This window comes from Mobula hypostoma, chromosome 5, assembly GCF_963921235.1.
Source record: "Mobula hypostoma chromosome 5, sMobHyp1.1, whole genome shotgun sequence".
In the NCBI taxonomy this organism is placed as follows: domain Eukaryota; kingdom Metazoa; phylum Chordata; class Chondrichthyes; order Myliobatiformes; family Myliobatidae; genus Mobula; species Mobula hypostoma.
Window position 1 is genome coordinate 116,630,200 of NC_086101.1, and position 21,440 is coordinate 116,651,639.

The window sequence follows — 21,440 nt, forward strand, 5'->3', positions numbered from 1 at the left end:
AGCTTATTACGATCCTGTGCACTGAGCACACCCCCGACCCCCCCCCACAAGACGGTGATGCAACCGGTTAGAATGCTCTCCATTGTACAACTGTAGAAATTTGCCCATTTAGAACATTGATTGTATTTTCCTCCACAGATGCTGCCTGACCCATTGGGTTCCTCCAGCATTTTAGCTTTTGCTACATCATATGTAGTTAATATTTACCTTGTAAAAGGCTTCTAGTTCTGTGAGATTCTTGGGCCGACTTGCATGCACTGCTCTTTTGAGGTTTATCCACAGATTCTTGATGATGTTTAGGTCAGGGGACTGTGAGGGCCATGGCAAAACCTTCAGCTTGTGCCTCTTGAGGTAGTCCATTGTGGATTTTGAGGTGTGTTTAGGATCATTATCCTGTTGTAGAAGCCACCCTCTTTTCATCTTCAGCTTTTTATTTTTACAGACGGTGTGATGTTTGCTTCCAGAATTTGCAGATATTTAATTGAATTCATTCTTCCCTCTACCAGTGAAATGTTCCCTGTGCCACTGGCTGGAACACAAGTCCAAAGCATGATCGATCCACCCCTGTGCTTAACAGTTGGAGAGGTGTTCTTTTTATGAAATTCTGCACTCTTTTTTCTCCAAACATACCTTTGCTCATTGCGGCCAAAAAGTTCTATTTTAACTTCATCAGTCCACAGGTCTTGTTTCCAAAATGCATCGGGCTTGTTTAGATGTTCCTTTGCAAACTTCTGATACTGAATTTTGTGGTGAGGATGCAGGAAAGGTTTTCTTCTGATGACTCTTCCATGAAGGTCATATCTGTGCAGGTGTCACTGCACAGTGGAACAGTGCACCACCACTCCAGAGTCTGCTAAATCTTCCTGAAGGTCTTTTGCAATCAAACAGGGGTTTTAATTTGCCTTTCTAGCAATCCTACGAGCAGTTCTCTCAGAAAGTTTTCTTGGTCTTCCAGACCTCAACTTGACCTCCACTGTTCCTGTTAACTGCCATTCTTAATTACATTATGAAATGAGGAAACGGCTACCTGAAAACACTTTGCTATCTTCTTATAGCCTTCTCCTGCTTTGTGGGCATCATTTATTTTAATTTTCAGAGTGCTAGGCAGCTGCTTAGAGGAGCCCATGGCCGCTGACTGTTGAGACAAGGTTTGAGGAGTCAGGGTATTTATAAAGCTTGGAAATTTGCATCACCTGGGCTTTCCTAACGATGACTGTGAACAAGCCATAGCCCTAACAAGCTAATTAAGGTCTGAGACCTTGGTAAAAGTTATCTGAGAGCTCAAGTCTCTTGGGGTGCCCAAATTTTTGATTGTTTGCATGTGCGTATTTGTGTACACACACATACACACACAAACATAATACACATATATACATACACACTTACTGTAATTCACATTTTTCCTCCATTATATATTACATTGTACTGCTGCCACAAAGTCAGCAAATTTCACGACATACACCAGTGATATTAAATCTGATTCTGATTGCTCCACTGACAGCTAAGGCCCCGAGGAGAAGACGATAAAAATACAAGGGACCATGGAATACTTGGATAGGTTATGATGAAAGAGGGTCACGTGGAGCTTGAAATGCCAGTGGAACAACTGAGTTTCTGTAACTTCAGTGGACAACCAACAGCTCTATATCATGAAATGCAAATGATTCATATGCTAGATGGTTACCGTGTTTGACACCAGTACAGTTAAGCAAAAAAAAGCGCTGTATAGGAGTGGATCCCAACCTGGGTGCACGGACCCTGTACTTAATGGTGGGGGTCTATGGCATAAACAAAAAAGTCGGGAACCCCGGTGCTGTAGAAACTCAATGGGTCAGGCAGCATCTATAGAGGGAACTGCAAGTTTTGGTTTGAGAACATGCACACAACTTGCTGAGTTCTTCCAACAGCTCATTTACTGCTCCAGATCCCAGCACCTGTGGTTTTGTGTTCAATTTGCTTCAGTGATTTTGGAGACCCAGCAGTAACTGCCGATGAGTGGAAGGAAAATCTGAAACTGCAGTGTGTGAACCGCGTGTTTCTGTAAAATAATCCAGGCCTACAGTAGTTTTTCCAAACATGAAAGCACCAGTGAAAAGCCAGCTGTGGCAATCACCCACCTTTGACTGGGCTCCCTGGGGCTCCACCGGCCGGTGCATGGGTGGCGTCTGTGAAGCCTGGGCGGAATTGTTGGGTACGGATTCAGAGAGTGACTGCAGCGATGGATCAGATATTGTGGTCCCCATCTTAGGCTTGGCACCAGGAGAGTTTTGCCGGTTCATTTTGGAGCGTTCTTCAACCTTTGCAGATAGAAATCAAGGCAGGCATGTAATTTGATGTCAACAAAATGACCAGAGATTCATATTGATTAATTAGACTCAACTATGTCATCTTGATTGATTGAGACTTCGTTGGATTTTGTTTCAAAGGGGCTGCACTGAACAGAAAGTAACTCCTAATACTTTGTTAGCCAAGAGACCAATGCATCACTTTTCAGTGACTTAATGCTCGATGCTAAATTGTGAAAGGCAGCAATACTGAATAGATTATATATGGATTTTTATGCATTTGAGCAACATGATATTGTATTGGTCTGTGTGTGAAGCCATGGCATGCAACTCCAGTGCAACTGGTACTTGCACAACTTACAAGCTTGTATCTTCCTTGTGGTGACAGTGCAGGTAGAGCTTTAAATTTAACCAAGTGATTTTTTGCTGAACAAGAAACTCAATTTCAGACAACTCTATGGAACATTTGTCATTTAATAGCAACCTTAAGGAAGCAAAGGACCTACAACCTGTATAGAACAACTGTGGAAACTGGGTTCCCTGTGACTTTTTGTTTAAAATAGCCATTCACTTATAGGATGTTACCTTTATGACCAAAGCTAACATTTGTGCTCAAAACTAATTTTCTTTGAAATAACTTGCTAGAAAATTTCGGAGGACATTCAAGACTCTACCAGGTTGGTGGATATGAAATAACTAAAATCAGACCAGTTTAGGCCACAAGATACAGGAGCAGAATTAGGCTGTCAGGACAGAGGCATTCTGAGCTGGTGCACTCCACCAGGGGTGGTGTGGCATAGCATCCTGGCTGGAGTTGGTGCTGCCACCTGGCAGAAGAGAAGCTCTATTGTGGTCGACCGAAGATTTCAATGGACTGAAGGGTCTGGACTACATACTATATATTTTGCACAGTTGTATTTTTACTGTTATCTATATGTGCTTGTTATCTTGTACATGCAAGAGCTAGGTCTCAAGCTGCAGTGTTGCCTGAGAGGTATCAGAGCTTGTGTGCCCCACCAGGGGCGGCATGGCATGGCAGGAGCTAGTGCTGCCCACCCCACCCCCCAATAGTGTTTGCTCAACAGAAGACTGGTTCTGTTGTGGTTAACTGCAGATTGATGGTGCAAGTTTGGACTCTTATTGCATGACTGTTACAGCATTTGTGCTTGCTACCTTGTACATGATTTGTGTGCTTTGTGCTGTGTATGACAGTTGGTTCTGTGTTTTGCTCCTTAACCATGGTGTAATGTTGTCTCATTTGGCTGTATTCATGAGTATTCAAGTATGGTTGAATGACAATTAAATTTGAATTGAACTGAATTTAGATGAACATTTATTTAGCTAGATGCCATGTTTAGTGTTTCACTGTTCATTTTTAAACAAATGATTAATGTTTGGGCCAAGACCCTACATCTAGGCAGTTGTGAAAAGGAAGGAATGAAATTAATAAACCAATTTGATGTCTTGTGCCGAGAAGATTGACTGTTTATTCATTTCCATAGATGCTGCCTGACCTGCTGAGTTGCTCCAGTATTTTGTGTTTTGCCTGGATTTCAAGCATCTGTAGATTTTCTCATATTTGATATGATTACTGTGTTGATTTGCAATCAGTGTCTTTTGTCTCACTCACCAAACCTTTAAACCTGCTTCAACATTACAGGGTCATTCCTGAGGACTGAATTCAGGAGCTCCACAAACTGTTCACCCAATCTACATTTGTGTTATTCCAATGCGGGGGATGCCACTGAATGCAGTACAGTAGATTGAAAGATTTGCAAAAGATTTGCAAAATAATTGCACCTTCACTTACAAATACCACTTTGGACCTGAATAATACCGACAGAAGTGGAAAGCATAAGTGTTGCATGTCCTGTGGCTGAATGGGAAAAGATTAAGTCGGTTTATTAATCTCATTCCTTCTTTGCCACAACTACCTAGATCAATGATTCTTCCATGAATAACAGACCCATCGATGAATGTTGATTTTAAAAAAGCTTTTTCTCTGATCTTTACATTTCACCAACCCTCTCAGAGTTCTCCTCTCGCAAATAACCTTTATTTCATCCAACTGAATTAAACAGTATTCAGTATGTGTTCTTTTTCCAAAATTCTGCAATTACTAGTCATATGTTTAAAATGGGAAATGTTAGTTGAAGAGGAGCAGAAACTACTTGCACAGGGAAGCGTAGGTTTAAAATTGTAGCAGTGCCATTCACAATTATGTCAGGAAAATTAATCCACCTTCACACAAAAGGTATTTGAAATCTGGATTAATGCCCGGAGAAAATACAACAGTGGCCAAGTTTATTGATACGAGGGGTGATTGATAAGTTCGTGGCCTAAGGTAGAAGGAGTCAATTTCAGAAAACCTAGCACATTTATTTTTCAACATAGTCCCCTCTACATGTACACACTTAGTCCAGCAATCATGGAGCATACGGATCCCTTCTTTGTAGAAGTGGTCCACAGCAGGGGTGATTGATAAATTCATGGCCTAAGGTAGAAGGAGATCAGTTAGACAGCTCTCGTTACATGCACATGCAGTTCAACTCTGAGTGAAAATGCAGAAAGTTTGAAGTTAATAACTCATCTCCTTCCACTTTATTCCTTAACTTATAAGCTGGACTAAGTGTGCAAATGTAGCAAAAAATAAATGCGTCAGGTTTTCTAAAATTGACTCCTACCTTAGGCCATGAAGTTATCAATCACCCCTCGTAGATACTTCGGTAAAGGTAGGGTGGCTACCGAATCATTTGATACCGATTACGAGAATGTGATAAGTGTGCATGCACATGCCTGATGATTCATTATATGGTGAATTGATTGGGCTTCCTATGTGGGGATGGACCCCTCCTTTTGCACAGGTCATCAAATTTGCATGATTTTGTCTTGGCACGCCCCAATTCGTGGCTATCATGACTCAGTAAAAACACTTAATTCTACTCCTTCACATCATTCCTGTTCCATGCATACATAACAGATACCAAATGTAAGTGTTGGGATACTGAGCAGCGATCTGATGGGATGATTTAATTGAAAGTCGGAATGGGCCCGAATGGCTAAAGATGTTCCTCTGTACTTCAGCCACGTCTCCCTGAAGATCAGCACCAAGATCTAAGAAAGGATGTGTTGACATTGGAGAGGGTTCAAAAAAAGTTTACAAAATTGATTCTGGAATTGAAAGGTTTACGAAATAAGGAGAGTTTGATGGCTTTGGGCCTCTACTCATTGGAGTTCAGAAGAACGAGGAGTGACCTAATCAAACGTTGAAAGACACCGATAAGAGTGGTTGTGGGGAGGATGTTTTCTATGCTGGGGGAGCCTAAGACCAGAGGACACAGCCTCAGAAAAGAGGGATGTCCATTTCGAAAGGAGGTGAGGAGGAAGTTCTTTAATCAGAGAGTGGTGAGGCAGCAATGGAGGCAGAGTCACTGGGTATATTTATGGCCGAGATTGATAGATTCTCGATTAGTCAGTGCATGAAGGGTAGCAGGGAAAAGGTAGGATATTGGGGCTGAGAGGGAAAATGGATCAGCCATGATAAAATGGCGGAGCAGATTTGATGGCCAAAATGGCCTAGTTCTGCTCCTGTATCTTATGATCAAGATGCAGAACAGGAGTTTCCTGAGGATTTACCTCCTTTGCCCAGGCTGGTTTGTCAGAAGGATTCACATTTTTATTGTAGTAATACAGTTGTTTCTTTTCCTGAGGTGGCTGCTGCTGCTTCTGTTGCTGCTGCTGCAGTGACATGAGGAAGGCGTGCTCCTGCTGCAGCTGCCGCTGAAGCCGTTCGGACTGCCGCTGCTCCTCCAGCTGCTTCCGCTTGTACTCCTGCAACCGTGACATAACCACGCCCATCAGAATGGCAGTGACTTACTTTGCAAAGCGCAACAGCTTAACTACAGTTAAAGCTAACCACCTCAGCCATGCCAACATAAAAGTACTTGCTTTAGTAGAGCAACTAATACCTACTTCCCCAACATCAGCAACATCAAGGCTACTCTTGTCAGCATCACTAACGGCGTGCATAGCTCTTTGAGACCACGGGTTCCTAACCTTTTTTAATGCCATGGATCTCTGCCATTAACTGAAGGGTCCACAGACTCCAGGCCAACCCCTGTTTCAAACTGATATGAGCTAAACCAATGGATGCAGAAGTCCCAACAAAACCATTAAAAAAAACAGAGGGCGTGTGTGCTGTTGGCAAGGCGAGCATATACTGTATTGGCTTTCCACAGATGTCCTGAAATCATTGTGATGATACTTGTCTTATTCCATTGCAATCCACATATGACTCAAAAGAATATTGAGTGGGCGAGAACGTGGTAGATAGCACAAGCTGTGGAAAGATTTGGGGTCAGCCACTTAGGTTTAGAAAACAGTACTTTCTACATGGTGACAGATTGGGAATCATTGCTTTTCAGAGGGACCCAGGTACACTTGTAAACAATGCTTTCATGCAGGTGCAGCACAACTAAAAGTATGCTGGCCATTACCACAAAGATTTTGAGTACAGGAGTACTTACTGAAATCACATCAAAGTTTTGATGATAGCACACTTGGAATATGATCTCACCATCTCAAAATAGAATATACTTGCCATAGAGGTATGGCACTGAAGATTCACCAAACTGGCTCCTGGGTAGCACGCTTGCTCTACACGGAGAGATTGAGTACACAAGACCAAAGTTTGTGGATGGTATGAAGATAGGTGAAGGGGCAGGTAGTTTTGAAGAAGCAGAGGGGCTACAGAAGGATTTAGATTAGGAGAAGGGGCAAAGAAGTGGCAGATGGAATATGGTGTCAGCAAGTGTATAATCATGTACTTTGGTAGAAGAAATAAAAGGGTCGACTCCTTTCTAAATGGATAGAAAGTTCAGAAATCTGAGGTGCAAAGGGACTAGGGAGTTCTCTTGCAGGATTTCAAAAAAGGTTAATTTGCAGGTCGAGTTGGTGGTAAGGAAGACAAATATGATGTTAGCTTTCATTTCAAGAGGACTAGAATATAAAAGCAAGGACGTAATGTTGAAGCTCTATAAAGCACTGGTGAGGCCTCAATTGGAGTACTGTGAGCAGTTTTGGGCCCCTTTTCTTAGAAATAATGTGCTAAAACTGGAGAGAGTTCAAAGGAGGTTCATGAAAATTATTCCAGGATTGAATGGCTTGTCATACAAAGAATGTTTGATAGCTCTGGACCTGTATTTGCTGGAATTCTGAAGAATGAGGTGTGACCTCACTGAAACCTATTGAACGGTGGAAGGCCTTGATAGAGTGGATGTGAAGAGGGTGTTCCCTATGGTAGGAAAGTCTAAGACCAGAGGACACAGCCTCAGAACAGAGGGGCATACTTTTGGAATGGAGATAAGGAGGAATTTCTTTAGCCAGAGAGTGGTGAATCTGTGAAATTAATTGCAATAGGCAGCTGTATTTATGTATATTTAAGGCAGAGGCTGATAGATTCCTGACTGGTCAGGGCTTGAACGGACACAGGGAGAAGGCAGGAGATCGGGGCTGAGAGGAAAAATGGATCAGCCATGCTGGAATAGCAGAGCAGACTCGATGTGCCAAATAGCCTAATTCTATTCCTATATCTTATTATCTCATATTTGCTTAAATTTAGAAGAATAAGCGGCAATCTCATTGGAACTGACAAAATTTGTGTATGAGTCAACGTGATGGGAGCTGTCTAAAACTGGGAATCATGGTCTCAGAATAGGGTGTGAATTACTTTGGACTGAGATGAAGAGTGATGAATACCTGGAATTCTCCACCACAGAAGATGCTGGAGATCATAAAAATGCTGCATAAGTGTTTCTGGACTTCAAAGGAAGAGAGGGAAATAGGTACAGATGCAGAAAATTGAGCTGGGATCAAAGGCAAGTCACAAGCTTGTTGGATACTATAAAAAGCCTGAAGGACAAAGTAGCCTACTATTGCTCCAATATTACAGAATTTCTGATCGTTTTAACAGAACTGTGTTAGGTCATTAGAAATCAAACCTATTGGGATCACAAATGGACCATGCAAAAGCAGGCAACACAAAGGGGACAGATTCCTTTATACCAGAATTTTAAGTCCTGATTTATTTTTCAAATTATCAGACAACTGACTTGAACACGTTCTTCGGGTTACTCCTTCAGTGGCACAACCATTATTGCTACATTCAAGAAAAAATTTATCATCGTAAACTCTGGGGTCTCATCTGAGGATTAGAACATTATTTAAACAGGGAGCTTTGGTATGGGAGAAAAGTTTTCAAAGCAATGCCTTTAAATGGAAAATCCTAGAAAAGGTAGTGGATTCGGCTCAGTACATCGTGGATAAAACCTTTCCAACCATTGAGCACATCTACCTGAAAGCTCTCATAAGAAAGCAGCATCTATCAGAGAACCCCACCACGCAGAACATGCTCTCTTCACACTGCTGCCATCAGGAAGAACGTTCAAGAGCCTCAGGACTCGTGCCACTAGGTTCAAGAATAGTTAGCACCCCTCAACCAACAGGCTCTTGACTGAAAGGGGATAACTACACTCACTTGCTCCATCATTGAGATGTTCCTACAACCAATGATCTCACCTTAAGAACTCTATCTCATGATCTCTTTATTTATTGCTATTAATTTATATTTGCATTTGCACAGTTTGTTATCTTCTGCACTCTGGTTGATCTTTCATTGACCCTGTTATAGTTACTATTCTATAGATTTGCTGAGTATGCCTGCAGGAAAATGAATCTCAGGGTTGTACATGGTGACACAGATGCACTTTGATAATAAAATTTACTTTGAACTTTAAAACCAACAGCCCAATGTCATTGGACTAATTTTGATCCAGAGCAGCAGAAGCAGTCTCCCACAATGCTGTAGCATTCTCTTTTCATTCATCACATTTTAAAAGGTAAACATCTGTTCCTTCTCCACATGCACACTTCCTAAGCTGAGAGGGTGGCCTGTCTGCTTCTGTGCCTCTGTCAGTTTCATTCTATAAATAACATTTCACACAGCAGTAGAGCAACCCGGGGATTCACATGCTCTGATTTATGTTGCCTGCCTGCAAAGAAATAGCTGACTTGAGGCTTTCAGTTACCACCGTGTCAAAGACTGGGCACTTAACATAAGGAGAAACAAATGGAGGGCTTTGGTACCCTAGATTCCACAGGATCAGGGATGGAGAATTTGCTCTTGTGTTTAGTGTTGTACTGGATTGATTGAAAGTGGGGAAAGCAAACAGAACTTCAAATAGAGTTGGATGCAGTATAAAGAGGGGGCAAATTTTTAGCATTCCAGGAATAGAACCATTTGGATATACCTTCAATAGAACCAGCTGGTATGATTCCATAACCAGCACAGTAGTATAGTGGTTAGCACAATGCTTTACAGTACAGCCGACCCGGGTTTAATTCCAGCCGCTGTCTGTAAGGAGTTTGTATGTTCTCCCCACGACTGCGTGGGTTTCCTTCGAGTGCTCCAGTTTCCTCCCACAGTCCCAAGATGTACTGGCTGGTAGGTTAATTGGTCATTGTAAACTGTCCCATGAATAGGCTTGAATTAAACTGGGGGATTGCTGGGCGACATGGCTCCAAGTGTCAGAAAGGCCAATTCTGCATGGTATCTCCATAAATAAATAATACTATTTGTGCACAAAGATGGGAAGGGAGCATATATAAGCAAACAGGCAAGATGGGTTATAATTGGACTGGAATAGAGGGAGAGAATTTCATGCAATTCAAACTAATTTGAAGCACATGAAATCTACTAATGGCATTGTATCTAGCACTCTAATCATTCATTTTATTTTTAAACAACAGTGGCTGCAGCATATGCCAGCTCCATAATGCACTACTTGGGGTTACTATTCCAACCAGATCCCTAAATCTTCATTATAGAAGTCGAAGACAACAGATTCTTCTCCAAATCGTGCACCTTCCTGAATTGGAAATATATCTACATCTCTAATGTAGAAGTTCAGTTAGTTAGTTACTGCCTGTTACACTGTTGGCGTTTAGGGCAGCAATAAAGGTCCTCCATCTCTGTCCGTCCTTGGCCATCTTTTCTACTGTGCCCCAGGTGTGGTTCAGGGTCCACATTTCTGCCTCTATGGTATGGCGCCAAGTTTTCTTTGGTCTCCCGCATCTTCTCTGTCCTTCAGGGGTCCGATGATGCGCTGACTCAATGAATTAGTTGGCCTTTCTTCTCATCACAAGCCTAATCCATCTCTGTTTCCTCATGATGCTTGTGACCATGTCCTCTTGGGCATGGTTGGAAGTCTTTCTTGGCCAGAAAATATGGTGGATCTTCCATAGGCTCCTGGTGTGGAGTGATGACAGGTTGGCAAGGTTGCTCTTCGTCATGTGCCAATATTCTGACCCGTACAAGATTGTGGGCAGCTCTGGCACAGCTTCACCTTGGTATGGGTACTGTTCTTGGTTGATCCCCATATGTTGCTCACTGAACTGAAGACACGTTTAGCTTTGGTGATTCTGCACTGAATGCCGTCCTTGGTCCCTCCATCCTGTCGAATGATGCTGCCCAGGTAGGTGAATCTGCTGGTGCTGGGTATGCAGAAGTGGTAACTTTAATCTGAATTGGTGCCAGCAGTCCTCCATTAAACAGCACAATGGGCCGCAATATCATTCACCTCCTTACTACACAAAAATAGCTGCTTTTTCCCCCTACGCAAAAGAAACCTCTGTCTATATGAGTCCTGCTGAAGGGTCTCGGCCCAAAACGTCGACTGCACTTTTTTCCCCATAGATACTGCCTGGCCTGCTGAGTTCCTCCAGCATTTGCTGTGTGTTGCTCTATAAATACTTACATATACTTCTTTGTTGTAATAGAACATCCTCAGGCACTTTATGGGAGTGTAATTAAAACAGCCACATAAGGGGATATTGGCGTGAATTGCTGAAAGTCCGGTCAAGGGATTGGGTTTACTGAAGGAGAGGGAGAGAGCAGAGTGGAGATGTCCAGAGGAGGAAAAACCCAAGATTAGGATTAAGCAGATTAAGGTAAAGGTGCCAATGAAAAGCCAGAAATGGAAGGGACTGTGAGATTGGGTGGATGTGGAGCAATTGAGAGGGGGGGGGGGAGAGAGAGGGGGGGAGAGCTGGGGTGGAGGGGGAAGAGAAGAGAGAATTTACTTTTTACTAGAGGTCAGCTATTGGAGCCTTCAAGTGGCTGATTCAAAAGATAACTAAGTGCCTGGGTGAAAATAAACTGAGGTATGGGGAGGGAGGCCCAGTGATAAAAAAAGATACAAGGTCAGAAACTGGGCTGTAGGACAATAAAGGTGCCAACAGTTCAGCAAATGGGGGCAATGGAGTAAGAATCAGTAGTAGCCAACTCAGAGGGACCCCGAACAGAAGGACATGTTACAGAACTGTTCAAAGCATGTTGAGGCACTATGAAATCTACCGACGGCACTCAGCCCACACTCTAACTGTTCAATTCCTTAACTATAGGGGCCACAACATATGCCACTTAAATATGCACCATTGCTTACTCTTGCAACAGCATCTCCTACATCTCCATCACTGAGGTTAAAGAAAAGAGTCCTGGTTTGGAAACATATCACCATGCTTTCATTTTGGCTGGGTCTAAATCCTGGAACTTTCTACCGAAAAGTACCAGTACCAGAAAATTTGGAGTGATTAAAGGTAACCACTTAATACCATGTTTGTCAGAAAGAACTCAGCCTCAAATCAGTGAATTCAAATGAATCAAGGACAGTGGAAGCAGCCAGACCAATTGTCTTTGTTCTTGCCAGAAAGTCGAAGGAGATGGAGGCTGCCATTTGGCGAAGCAACTCTGTGCCCTCCATTTTGTGAACTGAAGTGCTCGGCTTGATTAATATTTTAAAGTAGACACAATGCTCCAGGAAATCCATTGGACTAGAGATCATTTCAAAACAAGAAGTTATTAGTGAGGTATTCTTTGCTTGGACATAACATGCAGGTTTGTGAATGTTGGGGTCCGTGTCTGCCCTGAGTGATTTGAGCTGACTACTGATTGAGAACAAAGAGCCATAGGTTATCAGTTGTCACTTGGAAGAAGGGCAATAAATGTATGCTGGCTTGGATGAGAGCCAATAAAAAAGTGTAAAGGTCAATCAGATGACCCACAGACAATAACACCGAAATGCAACATTTGAATTGGTAAGGAATGAATATAAAAACAGACACTGTGGGTGTGCTGGAGAGTGAATTGTGACTATAAGGAATGCCTGGCCAGTGCAGACTCCTCTGCCTAGGTATTAACTTTTCTATTCTTTGACTATTCAGAAGAGTCAGGGAAACCTACCGGGTGTGCACACTGGTACTTTGTGTATGAAATCATGTACTTGTTAGTTTAGACAATAAAGGTGCTTGTTGGTAATTACAGATTCTCTCTGATCAGTGTTATAAGAGGTGATCCTTATAACACTGTCTTAAGGACAATTAGGGATGAATATCAGACTTGCTGGCAATGCTCATATCCTAAATAAGAATTTTTAAAAATTGGAAGGTGCAAATTGGAAAACAGACAAGCTTCTATTTGAAAGCCCAAGTAAGAGAAGTAGCAAGCCAATACCAACACATCTAGGATAACTTACCACTGAAATACCAGGTTGGGGACACAAAAGATAGTATGTTACAATTAATAAACTTGATGCACATCATTTGACGCACAATGCTCACATTGTGATAGGGCAATAATTGCCAGGATATCAAATTTCATCAACCAGATGAAATAATTGCACTCCTCCCCACCCCGGGTTTGATAGATTATGAATAGTAGCGAATTAAATATTAGTTTCACATGAAAGGATGAAAATGGTGATAAAAGTTTAGAAGAAAATGAAATTTGTAAGCATTTTTATTCCATACATACTCTCAGATGATTTAACAATTAAACTAACATGAGATCAACAACATTCCATCTGTGCTTCAGTCGTTTACTTTGTCAGTTATTTTGGTGGTTTATTCAGTCTGGTTATTACCAATCACTTCTACCCAGCTCTGTGTTGTGGTTTAAAGGCAAAGTGAATCTAGTACATAGAGGAAAAAGCAAGTAAATCAAAATATTGAGGACAGGAGATTTGAGGTTATGTTGAAGTTGTATAAGACATTGGTGAAGCCTAATTTGGAGATTGAGTGCAGTTTTGGTCATCTACCTAAGGAAAAATATTAATAAGGTTGAAAGAGTACAGAGAAAATTTACAAGGATGTTGCTAGAACTGGAAGATCTGAGTTAAAAGGAAAGATTGAATTGTTTAAGACTTTATTCCTTGGAACGGAGACAATTGAGAGGAGGTTTGATAGAGGTATACAAAACTATGGGTAAAAGCAAGCAGGCTTTTTCCACTGCGATTGGGGGAACATGAGGGAAACTTTTTCATTCAGAGGGTGGTGAGAGTGTGGAATGAGTTGCCAGCACAAGTGATGCATGCCAGCTTGATTTTGACGTTGAAGAGAAGTTTGGCTAGGTACATGCAAGGTAGGAGTATGGAGGGCTGTGGTCCTAGTGCAGATTAATGGGAGTAGGCAGTTTAAATGGACAGGGTGGGCCAAAGGGTGTACTATACTTATCTATGACTCTAGCAGAGAATTGGATTACCAGCAGAGGATTAATCACAATATTCTAGCTCTCCAACGCATTCCATTTTTGTGGCTCAGAATTCATGGAACAGAACCATCGTACCACTCAGCAAACTTGCTGACAAGTGTAGGATGTGGTTTAATTGGCCAGTGGGGTAGAGCTCTTTGCTGAAATCTTAAAACAGGACTTTTTGGACATAAGTATTAGTTTTGAATCTTTTAATTCATCATCTTCGATTTTGAACAGATTTATAAAGTTCAGTTGGGTCCAGTTATCTTACTTAGACAAAGTTACCACAGTCAGCACACAATATATCCTCGATAAAACATTCCCAAGAAAAGCTCGTAATGCTTAAAAGTTTTGAGGGGTGGGGTTGGATGGGAAGAGAGAAATCAAGTTCATGGCAAAACCACATGCACTGGCAGAACTCCAGAATGAGGATAGATCAAAAATCTGGCACATGCTTGATCTAAATTCAGTCTAGAGCTAGAGTGAATCCAATTCCCCTTCGGGGCAGCTTAAATGATATGTTTGCAGATAATGCTTCCTTTTTCCTATGCCTGCATTAGCCACCCATCTCTTTGCTTGAGAATTGACCAGTGAGCAACCTGCTCACAGGGGTCTGTCAAAGCCCAGATTGACTGCCTTCTTCATTAAGGCAAATCTTTTTGAATCCTATGAACAATTCAAATCTAGAGTTTTGTGGTGGAACCATGCTTCAAGTAGGATATAGCCCAGAAAACTAAAGTTGCCAACTCCACGGCTGCCACTAAGGGGCCAAATGTCAACTTCAGATTCACTCCGCATTACGTTTGTCCTATTTGCACTCCATGCCTTAATGCAAATTGGTTGCTGATTGGGATTTAGACTGAACCAAAAGAAAAGCACTAGTTACTAGGACAATCTGCAAAAGGATACACACATACATGGGCGCGCTTGTGCGCACGCGCGCGCGCACGCACACACACACACACACACACACACACACACACACACACACACACACACACAGGATAAGACGTTGAAGGATTGGTCTTGTAGTGAGATGCAAATGGATTGAAGGGGTCATTCAATATGTTTTACAAGAGTACGTAGAGTAATCCTGGGGTGGGCAGAGCAGAAATGGGAAGGGATGGGGGTGGGTGGGGGGAAACAATGTCCAAACCTGTGTACCTTGCCAGTTAGCATGTCGACATAAGGACCTAACGATAAAAAAATAAAAAAAAAATCATTCTTACACACACACGCAAAAGAGGACATAACGATCCCACAGATACCAATTTTTTTTGCTACGGTGATTGCATTAGGGATTTCATTTCAGGGTACTGGAAGACAAGTAATCACTATATCCCTTGGCATCCCAATCTGCAAATACTATCCCACCTAAGCCAAAAAGGCTATTGGTAACAACGTCCCAGTGTTGTGCTTTCTCCCCTATGAATTTTAAAATAAAGACTCAAATCTAAGCCTTATGCCAATGTGTATCTAAAGATACATATTTTACTTGGTCATTTATGATATAATTCCAACAGCTAAAAATCTCACTCTCACCTCAAATTCTGGACAAAGTACTCTGACTACTGGAACTATACTTTTCATGAGGGGTTTGAGGACAGGGGAAGAGTGGATGTTCATGGGGTATAGAGAGAGAGAGGGGGGTGGGTTAGGGAGGAGTCAAAGGAAAACACCCTGGTTACTCCTGTGAAAATGTTGCATGACCCCTATAAGGGAGAGGAGCAGACACCTTGGGAATGATATGAAAGGGATGAGGATTTACGGCCTGCACCATTTACCAGAAGCAGAGCCTGTTCTTGCAGTAGCTGCTGCTGAAGAATCTCTAACTGCCTCTGCTCCTCCTCTAATTGGTGCCTTATGTACTCCTAGGAACAGAGAATGCAAAATGATTCACGGAAACAGAAAAAGAAAGGTAACAATCAAGAAAAAAATACCCTTGTCCACGGATACAAATTAAACCTGCTTAAGTACAACTTGGGGAGGGAAAAAAACAACACACTGAAGTTTCACTTCGAGTTATACTACCACATATCATTGTTTCAAAGGAAAATCATGTCCCTGAAAACTTGAAGTATTTGATACCAAGGATACCAAAATGAGTATGGTCACAGCGAGACCTGAATGATGGAAACGGGACAAAGATACGCAGAAGCTGAATTAAGGCAAACTGTGAATGTTTCAAATCTAGAACTTGAAGGCTGGGGTTTGAGCATTTTCTTGCTGCTGTCAGGGCAAACTTTATTTTGCATCTAACAGGCTGAAAGACAAGTGAATGTACTGTCAAACAGAGGCGGTCTCCATCCCTCTACCTAGCACTTACCCACCCTTTAAAACAAGGAGGCAGGTAATTTCTCACCAAGGGTTTTATTACATTGTTATGGTAGGTTATCACTTTCAAGAGGATCTCAACCTTGCTGTTGGGTTTGAAGGCTTGTGTGCCTCAGTGACCGAGAGCACTATTTGGCTGGAGTCAGAGCCTTTTGCTTTGGCTCTTGGTAGGGTCATTCATGTCAAACACGTCAAAAGGGCAGAGGCCAGACTAAGTAGTCCACTTATCAACCGGATTCGGCATGGGGGGGGGGGCGGTGCTCAGGGCTAACAATCACTGACTGGTAAAACAAAACTGTTAGGGAATTAGCAACGAAGAATCCTTCTACATCAGAGTGCAATAGTATTCCTGAGTCTCCACCTGGGACTTGAATGACTGTCAATAGTGAAAATCGAGAGGAAGCTACTGATATGATGAAGGAAGGCCTCAACACCACCAGGGGTGGAGGATCTTCATGCTGCCGTAAACACTAGCAGCATAGTGGACAGCAAGCAAGTAGATTAACAAGCTGTCTAATACTGGTTTTATAACTTAAATTTGCTCATTAGTCTCAGTGTATATAATTCAACTTACAGTGGCAGCTCATAAGAAAGATTAGTTGGTACAGAGTGAAGTAAAATTCCCCTTTTCTTTTAGGTCAAACAATCTCCAGCAAAAAATCTGTTGTTTGTTGGATCCTTGAAGCTTCCAAGCATATACTTCAAATGCTGATTAAACAAGGTTTCTTGTAATATGTGAAGAACTGTTTGTCAGAATGTGCCGAGAATCATGTGGTAAATGAATTGGTGGGCGAAGAACAGTTTGCATTGTGAGACCCCAAACAAATGTTGCAAATTAGGGAGTGTGCGCTATTGTACAGGGGCATGGGGCTGGATTTTGCTGCCTTCTTGCCTGCGACGGCATCAGTTCCTGCTACCTCATGGTCCCATGGGTATCAGTATTCTTCATTCTAAGATGAGCCAATGAGAAACAGCAGTCTATTGTATGAAGAAAAGCCTTTGTGGGTTCTGAACCACTCCTCACCCTACATTCACAAATGTATTTTTGCATAAAAACACTTAACAAAGAGGGCAGATTCTGGTTGAATTGCTGCATTTGTCAGCCAGGGACATCAAAGTTAACTTGGTGCTTTGACATTGCCTCAGGCAGAGTCAGAAAAGGCCAGGAACTGAATATGGACCTTCAGACCAAAAATACTTTGAAGACGATAAAGTCCAAATGCAAACGCTACATAAAATGATAACTGGTTAAAGATTAATTACGTTGCTGCAAGTGGGGAGTATACCTGTTCTCTCTCAGCTTGTCTCCTCTCCTCTTCCCTTCGAAGCTGCTGCATCTCATCTAATTGCCGCTGATGCTCTTTTTCCTGCTGCTTGCGGAGTTCCCGTTCTCTGCGTTGTTGCTGAAAGTTAGAGATTTAATCTTTAGCTCAGTGCGCGTGTTGCAAATTAAAGGACTGCATCTGCACCTTAGGTTCGCAAGGAAACGCAGAAGGTCGTAGACACAGCCCAGCACATCATGGGAAGCAACCTCCCTGCCCATGGACTCTGTTATCCTTCTGGTAAAGGAGACAGCATAATCAAATACCCCACCCACTCAGAACATTCTCTTGTCTCCCCCCGTCCAACCCAAATCAGGTAAAAGCCTGAAAGCACATACCACCTGGCTCAAGGACTGTCCTGCTGTTGCAGTCCCTTAGTACAATTGTGAGGCATCTTGACCTCACAATCTAACTCGTTATGACCCTGCACCTTATTGTCTTCCTGCTCTGCACTTTCTCTGTAACCGTAACACTTTATTCCGCATTCTGTTATTCTTTAATTTTTTACTACCTCAATGCACTGAGTACTGAAGAAGGGTCTCAGCCTGAAATGTCGACTGTACCTCTTCCTAGAGATGCTGCCTGGCCTGCTGCGTTCACCAGCAACTTTGATGTGTGTTGCTCAACCACATGAGCTACATATTTTCTGAATTGTTTCCAACCACTACTGAGGCTAATTTTCTTCCTAATTTTTAATGCTCTTCCAAGACTGAATAGTATTAGTGGGAATGCTTTAGTGTAGCTTCCTATGAAAGTAGCCCTGATGTAACATCAACTGCATCTGCATCCACCAAACATCATCCATGAACCTTTTGTAATATTTGGTTCAGCACTAATAAAACACCAACTTTCATAAAAATAAAGATTGAAAGGGCAAACACAGGCCAGGAGTAAAGATAACGCTTCTGGTCTTCCGTCATGGTATCTTTTATCTTCACACAAGAGGGCAGACGTGGCCCAACCATGTTCCCCTCCACCACCACCTCCTCCGTCTGGTGGAACTGCTCCTCATCCTCAACAACTCCTCCCACTTTCTCCAAACTCAAGATGTAGCCATGCACCGGTATGGGCCCCAGCTATGCTTGCCTCTTCACTGGCTAGGTGGAACAGTCCATATCCCAAGCCTTCCTTGGTAATGATCCCAAATTCTTTCTGCACTACGTTGATGACTACATTGGTGCTGCTTCATGCACTCATGCTGAGCCTGTAAATTTCATCAACTTTGCCTCCAACTTCCAACCTGCCCTTAAATTCACTTGGTTCATTTCTGACACATCTCCCCTTTCTTGATCTCTCTGTCTTCATCTCTGGATACTGACCGCCTACTGACACCTTTTAGAAACCTGTCGACTCTCACAGCTATCTTGACTATACCTCTTCCCACTCTGTCTCCTGTAAAGAAAAAATGCTATTCCCTTTTCTCAGTTCCTTAATCTCCACCACATCTGTACCCAGGATGAGGCTTTCCTTTCCAAGACATCAGAGGTGTCCTCCTCCTTCAAATAACAGAGTTTCCCTTCATCACCCATATCTCCTTCACTTTCCAGTCATCCATGCTCACCTCATCTTCCTGCTGCCTTAACAGGGATAGAGCTCCTCTTGTCCTCACCAATCAACCCATGAACTCTCGCAACCAACACCGCCATCTTCAGCAGGATTCTACCAACAAACACATCCTCACATCTCTCCCCCCCACACTCTCTGGAGATTGTTCCCACTGTGGTTTTGTTGTTCATTCATCCCTCCCCACTAATTTCCCTCACATTACGCATCACAGCAAGCAGCAGAAATGCTGCAGCTGCCCATTCACTTCAAGCCTGGAGATCGGTGTGTCGTGGGAGATGGAAGACCTAAGGCTGTGTGTTCAGAGACCTGAGATCTTTGGGCACAGAGCTCGGAAAAAGCGACACAACAGATTTTTAACATTGTAAACCAGCGAGTTGTTTGTTATGTCTCCCCTCTTGCTATGAAACGGAGACACCCCTTTCTCCCTTATTGGGGGTGGGGGGAGAAAGAGGGGGAGGGGGGAGGGGGAGAGAGGGGGAGAGGGGGGGGGAGAGGGGGGGGGAGAGAGAGGGGGGAGAGAGAGGGGGAGAGAGAGGGGGGAGAGAGAGGGGGAGAGAGAGGGGGAGAGAGAGGGGGGAGAGAGAGGGGGTGAGAGGGGGGAGAGAGGGGGGGAGAGAGGGGGGGAGAGAGGGGGGGAGAGAGGGGGAGAGAGGGGGGAGAGAGGGGGGGAGAGAGGGGGGGAGAGAGGGGGGGAGAGAGGGGGGAGAGAGAGGGAGCGCGCGCGTGCCTGTGGTATGTCAAATTACTGAGTGAGCGAGTAGTTTTAAGTGTACTGCAAGTCTGTGTCTTTGCTCACGCTTCAGTACTCAGTGATGGGTGCCGATGCTCTTTTTTTTGCCGGTGGGGAGAGGGTGGATCATTGCTTTGCTGCTGCTTATGCGTGGGAGGGAGGGGAGTTGGGGGGGACTTTGGGGTTCTTACATTTAATTGTCATTCATTCTTTGGGGGCACTCCTCTGTTTTCGTGCATGGTTGAGAAGAAAAAGCATTTCAGGATATATATTGTATACTTTTCTCTGACATTAAACATATCTTTGAAACTCCAAAGAGAAGAGAGAACAGAGAGCCCAATTACAGAACGTCACATTGAATGATACTTGTGTCATCCAGGGATACTGGAGTGGCTTTCAACGTGACTTTCTCTGATTGTACGCTCTGTAGTCTGTATCGTGAAGCACTTCAGCTCAGCATGGCTGCTAAGACATTATAGGAGAAAAGTTCAGTTCAAAAGTATTACATACAGTTCTGGTCACCCCACTATAGGAAAGATGTTGAGGCTTTGAAGAGGGTGCAGAAGAGGTTTACCTGGATGCTGCCTGGTTTAGACAGCATGTACAATCATGAGAGGCTGGATAAATGTGGGTTGTTTCCTCTGGAGCAGCAGTGGCTGAGGGGAGATCTAATAGAGGTTTATAAGATTATCAGAGGCATAGATAGAGTGGACAGAGAGTATCCGTTTCCCAGGGTTGATATGTCTAATACCGAGGGCATGCAATGAAGGTGAGAGGGGGTAGGTTCAAAGGGGATGTGAGGGATTGAGTTTTTTTTTACTCAGGAAGTTGTGAATACCTGGAATGCACTGCTTGGTATGCTGATAGAGGCAAATACATTAGAAGCTTTTAAGAAAGATGTTTGGATAGGCACATGGTTATAAGGAAGATGGAGGGATATGGCCATGATAGAAGGAATATGTGTTTGAGTGTTTTTGATTTGCTTTTTAGCTGGTTCAGCACAACATTGTGGGCTGAATACCTGGTCCTATGCTGTACTCTTCTATGTTACGGTAGGCTAAGCAGTGTAGAGCTGTGAGGTCCATTCCCAGTAACTAAGTAGTCTCATGAACTGAAAAACTTGGGCTTTAGAGTTCTTAGAGATATAGAAGAGTTAAGAAAATAATTATATTGCTGCTGTAAATATTTTAAATAGATCTTGAGGGGTGGGAGAAGGCCCAAGCGTTTATTTCTATGCTACAAATTCAGTGCAATTCTTTGCAAGATTCAAACTAATAAAATACCAAAATATGGGAGTGGATATGGCATGGAACAAACTTCCAGAGATGGCAAACATTACGGAAAAGACAACTGGAATTTGGGGTTGGGAATTGAAGGATCTTTCTGAATGGGTGAATTAAAGTAGACAATACGGCCTTGTCCCTGTGACTGATTCTGTGCAAGGCCAAGCAGATGGAGTTGAACCTTTCATTGTAAAAATGAATCTGAAAACTAATTGAAAATTGCCCTAGCAGAAAGTAAAGCAATGTGCAATTATCAACTCAGATTCATGAATTGTTCTGAAATCCTCATGCAAGCTACAGTACAACTGTTCACTTTGTATGTGGTGATCACAAAGC

At 42.9% G+C, this 21,440-nt stretch overlaps 1 protein-coding gene across 2 annotated transcripts in view; it reads right to left on the reverse strand.

The window, feature by feature from the left end:
- LOC134346959 (misshapen-like kinase 1) overlaps window positions 1-21,440 on the reverse strand; it is a 351,745-nt gene that overhangs the window by 77,345 nt on the left and 252,960 nt on the right. For both annotated transcript variants that reach the window (XM_063048859.1, XM_063048858.1), the window contains exons 13-15: window positions 17,490-17,606; window positions 5,922-6,116; window positions 2,118-2,297 (exon numbers count right to left, since the gene is read on the reverse strand). In XM_063048859.1, coding sequence (XP_062904929.1) covers window positions 2,118-2,297; window positions 5,922-6,116; window positions 17,490-17,606 — 492 coding nt within the window. The remainder of the gene's footprint in view (window positions 1-2,117; window positions 2,298-5,921; window positions 6,117-17,489; window positions 17,607-21,440) is intronic.